Source organism: Aegilops tauschii, chromosome 4 (genome assembly GCF_002575655.3).
Source record: "Aegilops tauschii subsp. strangulata cultivar AL8/78 chromosome 4, Aet v6.0, whole genome shotgun sequence".
Taxonomy (NCBI): domain Eukaryota; kingdom Viridiplantae; phylum Streptophyta; class Magnoliopsida; order Poales; family Poaceae; genus Aegilops; species Aegilops tauschii.
The window spans coordinates 119,505,735-119,514,523 of NC_053038.3; the positions used below are offsets into that span (position 1 = coordinate 119,505,735).

The 8,789-nt window shown below is 56.9% G+C and overlaps 1 protein-coding gene across 1 annotated transcript; it reads right to left on the bottom strand.

Moving 5' to 3' along the window:
- Positions 1 to 3,771: 3,771 nt before the first annotated feature.
- LOC141021691 (uncharacterized) lies at positions 3,772 to 6,834 on the bottom strand. Its single transcript, XM_073497546.1, has 4 exons — positions 6,505 to 6,834; positions 5,720 to 6,409; positions 4,944 to 5,320; positions 3,772 to 3,859 (listed from the first exon to the last, which is right to left on the bottom strand). Exons 1-4 carry the CDS (start codon positions 6,832 to 6,834, stop codon positions 3,772 to 3,774), a joined length of 1,485 nt encoding a protein of 494 aa, XP_073353647.1.
- Positions 6,835 to 8,789: the final 1,955 nt, after the last annotated feature.

Sequence of the window (8,789 nt, forward strand, 5' to 3'; positions counted from 1 at the left end):
GATGCGCAAAAAGAGCCATGCACGCCACGGCGTTTGGAGTGAAATCCAGAAGGTGGAAGCCGTAGGTGTGCATGACGTCATTGAAGCAATCAGAGAAAGGGGGGCAAAGCCCGCAGAAGAAGTAGTCAACGAAGAATGGGTACCGATTCGGGCCAGCTTCAGCGAAAGCAGCATGGATGACGCGCGTGGCCGGGCCCCGTCGTCTTCCCCCCCCCCCCCCCCCCGTCTTGCACCCCCACAGGTTCTTGAAGTAGTCCCGGAGATGGACCGCATCAACCGTCAAGGGGAAGTAGGCGGACTGCGTCCGCCGCGCCGCCAACTCGCTCTCCGGAGGCTCCTTCGCCCCGACGTCCTTGGCCACTCCCTTGTCTTTGCTGGTTTTGGGCGCCATGGCGGCTGCGAGAGGCGAAGGATGAAGGACGACAAAAGCGCGGTGGCAGCGAGCAAAGGCAAGACCTTGAGAGGGAGGAAGAAAGGGATGGTAGTTCCGAGATTGGAGAAGGCACGGAGGGTAAATGAGCAGCGCGCCTGCGGTTATTCCTTTTTATGGGGAAGGCGCGGGCCGCCTCTTTACCATTTACTGTGATGTGACGCATGCATGCAGGAACCGCCCCACGCATGACCCCCACGTCACGCACGACCCTCACGACGCGCATTCAACGTGGGTCGTGGGGAAGCGCAAGCGAGCGAAAAAGTTACCGCGGTAAAGATCCGCCCTGCCTGCCCGCGCACCGTTCGGGGCCTGGCCCAACAACGTGTCACGCTTATGTGTGGCCTAGGCCCGGGGGCTCCTGTCGGTGTACAAAAGTAGGGACACTCCTTTTTACCCCTTTACTTGTGCATGGGCAGTCAGAGCCGCGCCCACGGCCACACTGAGCAGGGCAGAAGAGGGGAGCCGGAGCACAAGGCAACCAAAGCAACGCCAAGACCAAGAGACACAAAGAGCAAGAGGGCGAGGTGGACTCCCCCGGCAAGACCCTTGCCGGGGCGGCCTCCGCGGCCCCGGCGAGAGCCTTGCCGGGGCAACTTGCCCACACCAGCGGAGTGAGCGACCCTTGAGCCCGAGGGTTCCAACACCGCCAACAACCACATTGGAACCAAGGCTCGGGAGGCACCTCTGTGGTGGCATGCAAATCTTTGTCAAGATCATAAACACACAAGATCAGATGAGGACCAGAAGACGACGATTCTCGGCGGGATGCTAGCCGAGGAAATCCACGAGACCCCTGGCAAGACCCTTGCTGGGGATGACCACAGTTCCGCGGCAAGACCCTTGCCGGGGACCCGGCAAGGCCCTTGCCGAAGAAACTTACGTCGCCACGGCCAGGCCCACGTCTACCAAGACTACACCGCCGCTCCCATGCAGCTGCTAGCTCAACCAGCTGGGCAGGCACCTGCGTGGCAGCGTGCGGCCTCTACGCCGACTTAGCTAGCACCTGCGTGGTGGCATGCAGATCTTCGTGAAGACCCCACCACCGCGCCAGCCTAGCAGCTAGCCAACGTGGCGCTACCACGCGTCGTCAGCTCGGACGCGCATCGCAGCCAGGCGAGGCGGTGACAGCTGGGACGAGCTTCCTTGCCGTCCCCAATAAAGCAAGAGGGGCACGTTGGCAGCGCATTAAATGCGTTTGTCCGACGGTGCCAGAGGATAGACTCATCCACTATACACCTTTCCACCTCCTGTGTGCCATTGTGGCAACCCCTTTTATCTATAAAAGGGGGCCCGAGGCAACCAGGGGAAGGATTCGGATCTTTTGGGCTAGACACGCATCGTAGCTAGTTCAAGAACTCAAGAACACTCAAATACATACACCAAAGCAGGACTAGGGTTTTACGCATCCTTGCGGCCCGAACCTGGGTAAACGATCCTTGTGCTGGCTTCTGGACCTGCTCTTTGCACAACCCGCGCCCGCCAACCGTAGAAGGGATCCCAGTGATCCCATAGGTGTCGTTTCCACCGACAGGAGGTGAGGTGTTCTTGAGCTCGACGAGCTGATGAGATGGTCAGGGTGGAATCGATCCGTCCCATCTATGGTGGTGGCTAAGTCCTATTTATAGTGGCCTTGGTTGTCTTCCCAAATGTAGGCGGGAAGGGATCCCAAAACGGCCAAATTTGAAGGGAGACAACTAGTACAAGCTATCCTGACAAAAGTAGTCTTCGCCTGCAAAAGGCTCTGGTGGTGACACTGTGGTGGGCTCCGTGATGACCTCCGTCCTGCCGTCATGGCGGTCTTGGTCTTGTTGCACCGATATGGAAACCTTTGCCCGATTCCTCGGGACCCCACGCCTGCGCTTGCCTCCTTAGCACCAAAGAGGAAACTGGTACACTGCGCCCGCTGGCCCCCGCCTGGCCTTGGTCGTCATGGCTCACGTCATATGAACCTTGCGAGGAGCACCTTGCCTTGATATCTCCGCTCCTCGGGAGCCAGCCTAGGGAGGCCGCCCCCAGGAAGGTCTTGGTGTCGTCCGCCTCGCGAGGGTCTTGAGTTGTTGTTGAAGAAGTTGGGTCGTACCGGGCCTGTTGACTGAGCCACGTCGTGGGCCGCAGGCAGACATGTCTGGGTACCCCCATTCCTAGGATGCTGACAGTAGTCCCCGGGCCCAGGGTACGCTCGAACTTGGCTTTGAGGCGAAGCCAAATGGCAAGGGCGGAGCACCGCGGGCCCCAACCGCCTATGACCTCGGTCGACGCGTGGCGATAGATGGGACGTGGGTGCCTCCGCTTCCCCATGTTGCCTTGGCAACCGTTCGACTTCACGAGACGCTGGTGCATGCAGAGAAAACCCATCATTATGTGTGATCGTGGAGGCCGGCGGTTGGCCTCCTCTTGGCTATAAATGAGGAGGGGGGCGGAGCCCACTTTGCTCATCTCCTTCTTCTCAACTCCCACTCTTTGTTCTTCCTCTTCGCCTCGTCGTCTTGCCGTAGTACTTATGGCACTGAGAAAGAGGTTCTCCGCTGCCGAGAAGGGGAAGGCTCGCTAGGAGGGACCCGGCTCGCCGCCGCCTAAGAGGGGGCGGGGCCGCCCCCGTAAGCACACCGCGACCCCTACGGTGGCTCCTCGGGGGCATGGGCATACTCCTTTGGGGGCCAGCGTCGTCCTCGGTGGCCGCGGCGGTGTTTCTTCTCATGGCGGGAGCCGCCCAGGGCGAGGCAGTCCCTGTGACAAGGGGAGGCGCGCCGTGGTTGCCCGGCCTCCCCGACCGCGCTTCCACTCGGCGGAGGTGCTCCCGGAGTTTGTCGTGTGGTCAGAGAGGCCGGCCGGCCGGCACCTGGCTCCAGCTTCCGCGCTCCTTTGTCGGCGAGCTGCTAGCCATGGGCCTTGACGGCCTCTGGCTGCAGGCCAATGGTTGCTGCAGCAGGGCCTCGTGGGCCGCGGTGGAGGTCTCCACCGCGGGCAACATGGCCCTGGCCCGCGGTTAGCAGTCGTTCGCCCGCGCGTGCGGCCTGAGCGGGAGGTGCACCCTCCACTTCAAGTATGACGGCGTCGCGCCCCTCTACGTGAGGGTGTTTGGGGAAGATGGTCGCCATGCTGGGTGCTGCCCCGAAGACAGCGGTGGCGATGGTGAGCTTGGCCTTGGCGATGGCCGTGATGACGCGGAAGGCGAGTTTGCCCTCGGCGACGGCCGCGGCTCGTCCAGCGGCGGCGGCTCCTTCTGCAGCGAGAGCACCAGCAGCAGCGGCTACGACAAGCCGCCACGCCGCCGGGCTCGCTTCAAGGATGACGGCGGTTCGTCCCGTCGCGACGCTCCGGTGAAGCGTGAGGAAGGCTCAGGCTGAGTCCGAGAGGCCCTTGGAGCCAAGCCTCGTGATCTGCTGCGGTTGTGCGTGCCGCTTTTGTTTAACCTTTCCTTTCTTCCTGCATTTGAAAAAAGTGGAGAGCCCTGCAGGGGCGTGTAATGAACCATGGTATCTATGTTGCTATGCTATGTTTATTGTTCCGGTGTTATGCTGCGGTGTTCATGTTCCGAATGGGTATGGTAGGATAACTTAGCTTGATACACTCGCGGTAGTTTCCCTCCTCACGAGAGCGCGTGTTTCATTACCTGGTGAGGCCCTTCTTGCTGGCGGCTCAGGAGTCTCCGGCCTCAGGAGGCATTGTGAAGCTGCGGAGTTGTTAGAAAGCTTTGTCGGGTGTCTTATTCCTCTTTGCGTGAGCCCTCGGGCGTGAGCCAGTCGTGGCTCACTGCACCACGTCACAGTACCCGAGGGGCAGGGACTTCAAGAGGGTGCGTAGGTCACGAGCTTACTCGAGGGCGTCTCACGAGGATAGCAAAAGCCAGAGCTCTGAGGGAGCAGGGCTATGGCGAGGTGTGTTTGCGGCGCGGGGCGAGCCCGTCGCACGCACGCACCTGTCCAGCCCCCACGTGCGAGACGCGCGAGGAAGAGTGACGAGCAACTGCCGCTCCTCCTAGACCAAAAACGAAGTGCATGAGAGAAGGCGAAGGCGAAAGCCGGCTCGGCAACTGAAAACATGATAACTCCAAATTTCATTAAAAATATCACAAACCAACTACAGAAAGCAAGCAAATGAACAGCCGTGTCCGGCACCTAGTCTAGTCTTCTCACCAGCGTGGAGCTAACTGCTGCCACTAGGACGTGGGAGGGAGCCCCCGAGGCCCGAGGGCGGCTCTCCGAAGACTCCAGTACGTGTACAACCCCCCTCATTATTACGTGAGAGTGTCACGGGCAGAGACCTTCACAGGCACTGGGCTTTGCTTCATGGGTAGAACTTTCAGAGGTGCTGGATGTTCCAGGCGTTCTGGATGGGGATACCGTCCTGCGTCTCCAGGCGCGTGGCGCCAGGCCTGGAGACGCGGGCGACCCTAGACGGTCCCTCCCACACGGGTGAAAGCTTATGCAGCCCTTCCCGGGAGAGCACCTGCCGTAGGACGAGATCACCCACCTCGAGCGTCCTGGAGCGGACGCTGTGACAGTGATACCGCCGCAGCGCCTGCTGGTTCCTTGCCACTCGGAGCGAGGCTTGACGGCGGTGTTCCTCCCCTAGCACAAGGTCCATCCCCTGCGTGGCGTCCTGGTGCGGCTCGTCAAACGCCAAGACCCACACGAAGCGATGCATGACCTCATGTGGGAGAACCACTTCAGCTCCGTAGACAAGGAAGAATGGAGTTTCACCGGTCGGCTTGGTCGCGGTGGTGCGGATGGACCACAGCACCGACTGGAGCTCGTCCAGCCAGCTCCTACTGCAGGCTTCGAGCTTCTTCTTGAAAGTCCTTGCTTTGAGGCCCCTCAGGACGTCTGTGTTAGCACGCTCGGCTTGGCCGTTGCTCCTAGGGTGTGCCACTGAGGCGTAGCATATCTGCGTTCCGAGATTAGCACAATACGTTTTGAAGAGATTTATAGTGAACTGCGAGCCATTGTCGGTGATGATGCGATTAGGGACCCCGAACCGGCTCACGAGGCCCTTGATGAACTTGACCACCGAGCTGGCAGCGATTGTACCGACCGCCTCCACCTCTGCCCACTTGGTGAACTTGTTGATGGCGACGTAGAGGTAGCGGTAGCCCGCGGGCGCTCGAGGGAACGGACCCAAGATGTCCAGCCCCCAGACCACAAATGGCCATGAGAGCGGGATGGTCTGGAGGCCCTGAGCAGGCTGGTGGATTTTCTTGGCATGGAACTGGCAGGCTTCATAGGATTTCACCAGCTCGGTTGCGTCGTTGAGTGCCGTGGGCCAGTAGAATCCGCTGCGGAACACCTTGCCCACCAAGGTGCGGGATGACGAGTGATGTCCGCAGTCTCTGCTGTGTATGTCAGTCAACAGATCGCACCCCTGCTCCCTGGAGATGCATCGCATGGAAACATCGTTTGGTCGTTTTCGGTATAGCTCACCGTCCTGAATGCAGTAGGTTGTGGCCTGCCGAGCCACGCGCTCCGCGTCTTCCTCCTTCTCCAGCAAGGTTCCCTGCAGCAGGTAGGCCTTGAATTCTTTGGTCCAGCACCCCTCCTGAGGCTCGAGGGCGAGGAGCAGGCATGCTCCTGAGGTCGGGCCGCAAGCGGGGGCTCCCGAGGTTGGTGGCGGGGGGAGCTCCTCCTGAGGCAGTGTTGGCTCTGTAGCCGGAGGCGCTGCTGAAGGCTTGAAGAGCCGCTCCTCAAAGATGTCGAGCTCCTGTGGCTGACGCTTGGATGCCCTCTTGGCGATGTCGTTAGCTTCCTTGTTCGTGCCGCGAGGCACATGCTGCAGCTCTAGACCCAAGAGTTGTTTCTCCATTTTGCGTACCTCCGCCAGGTATGCCTCCACGTGTTCATCCTTCGGCTCGTATACCTTGTTGGAGAAGTTGATGAGGAGCTGGGAGTTTCCCTTGATGGTGAGGCGGTTCACGCCCAAAGCGGCCGGGGCCTTGAGGCCGGTGATCAAGCCTTCATACTCCGCGATGTTGTTGGAGACCTTCTCCCCGTGTTGGAAACAAAGCTGCACGGTGTAGTAGAGCTTGTCTTGGGTGGGCGAGATGAGCACGGCTCCAGCCCCGCGCCCTGACGTGCAAAGGCGCCGTCGAAGTACATGACCCAGCCGTCTGGAGCTTTGCCCCCTGGCGAAAGGGACCGGTCCTCGCCTGCTTCGGGCCCTGGGGCATCGGTGCATTCCGCTACGAAGTCGGCGAGCGCAACACCCTTGATGACCCTGGTGGTGCAGAATTCCAGCTGGAATGCCTGTAGTTCGATGTTCCTTTCGGCGACCCTTCCCACAGCATTGGGGCTCCGGAGCACCCTCTCCAGCGGGTAAGCTGAGACAACCTTAATGGGGTGGCCTTGGAAGTAGTGGTGCAACTTTCGCGAGGCAACGAGGAGCATGAGCAGGAGCTTCTGCGACATGGGGTAGCGTGCTCGCGTGTCACGCAGTACTGTGCTGACGAAGTACACTGAGTGCTCGACGAGGGCGGGAGTGTCGGTGGAGTCCGAGACCTCCTAAGGCTGGTGTCGGTGTCAAAACCGGCAGATCTCGGGTAGGGGGTCCCGAACTGTGCGTCTAAGGTCGATGGTAACAGGAGACGGGGGACACAATGTTTACCCAGGTTCGGGCCCTCTCTATGGAGGTAATACCCTACTTCCTGCTTGATTGATCTTGATGAATATGAGTATTACAAGAGTTTATCTACCACGAGATCGTAATGGCTAAAACCCTAGAAGTCTAGCCTGTATGACTATGATTATATCTATCCTCTACGGACTAAGCCCTCCGGTTTATATAGACACCGGAGGGGACTAGGGTTACACAAAGTCTGTTATAGAGAAGGGAGTCTACATATTTGATCGCCAAGCTTGCCTTCCACGCCAAGGAGAGTCCCATCCGGACAAGGGTGGAGGCTTCGATCTTCGTATCTTCACAGCCCATCAGTCCGGCCCATGGCTAACAGGCCGGACGCCCGAGGACCCCTTAGTCCAGGACTCCCTCAGTAGCCCCCGAACCAGACTTCAATAACGAGGTGTCCGCCGCGGATAGTCTTCGTCATTGCAAGGCGGGTTCCTCCTCCGATGACTTTAAAACGATGTATTCAGCCTTCCATTTAATGTCGTACCCATCGGCTTCTGTGTATCAACAACTTCAGCTTCCATGTGTCGCGCGAACTCGAGAGGTCAGGGTGCTTTTACATATAACACCCTGGCCATGTGAGGAGGAGTGTCTATTTAAAGAGATTGGATCTCAGATCCATTCAATACCACGCGGAAAAAATCCTCAGAGCTTGCTAGAAAAGACCACTCCAACATGGCTCTCTGAGGGAGTCCTAGATTAGGGGGTCCTTGGACAGCCGGACTATATCCTTTGGCCGGACTATTGGACTATGAAGATACAAGATTGAAGACTTCGTCCCGTGTCTAGATGGGACTCTCATTGGCGTGGAAAGCAAGCTTGGCAATACAGATATGAAGATCTCCTCCCTTGTAACCGACTCTGTGTAACCCTAGCCCCTCCGGTGTCTATATAAACCGGAGGGTTTAGTCCGTAGGACAACAACAATCATACCATAGGCTAGCTTCTAGGGTTTAGCCTCTACGATCTCGTGGTACATCAACTCTTGTAATACTCATATCATCAAGATCAATCAAGCAGGAAGTAGGGTTGTAACACTCCAAAAAATTTGATTTGGCTTTTTCTTTATTTGATTTAAAGGAGGTTATTTGAATTTTTCTAAAAGAGGGACTCTCCTTCTCAATTTTTTTATGAAAAATATTTTCTTTAAAAGGGTCCTTCTCAATATTGATTTGTGGTCTTGAGGGTTTTACATCTTGTGTTGACTCAACACAAATATTTTCTTTGGGAAAGTTTTTGAAATCCTTTCTTTTAGAAATAACCATATGACTTATGAATTGATTCTTCCTCATACAAATTTTTTTTCTTGCCATGACCTAGGTTGAAAATTTTCTTCCAAAACCCCTCCCTCCACTTTGAGTCAAGTCAAATGTCCAATCCCAGCAAGTTCAACCCATTTTGATTTTGACTCTATTTATTTTATCCTCAAAACTATTTCTGTCATTTATTTTGAACCTTAGTGATTTACAAAGGAACCACCAGATCCATTTTGAGTTTTGGTTCCAAACAAACTCCTATGACTAGTCCTTAGTACCCTCAACCTAGATCCATCAAGATCCACTGGTCCACAGTTCAAATTTTTCAAATTCTGCTTGCTGCAAGTTTGGACCAGATTTACCATTTTTGGTGAAATTCATTATCTTTCTTCCCCAAAAATTCTGAGAAAAATCATGCGGCCTCCAGATGCATCAACAGACCTCTCCACCAAAGATCAACTCCAGAAAAAAAAGCCACGTGC

Coding starts and splice junctions, on each gene's coding strand:
- LOC141021691 (XM_073497546.1), bottom strand. CDS start 6,834: ATGTCGCAGAAGCTCCTGCTCATGCTCCTCGTTGCCTCGCGAAAGTTG. Junction 6,410..6,504: donor TGTACTTCGACGGCGCCTTT/GCACGTCAGGGC, acceptor CACGGGGAGAAG/GTCTCCAACAACATCGCGGA. Junction 3,860..4,943: donor AACCAGCAGGCGCTGCGGCG/GTATCACTGTCA, acceptor TTTCAAATGCAG/GAAGAAAGGAAAGGTTAAAC.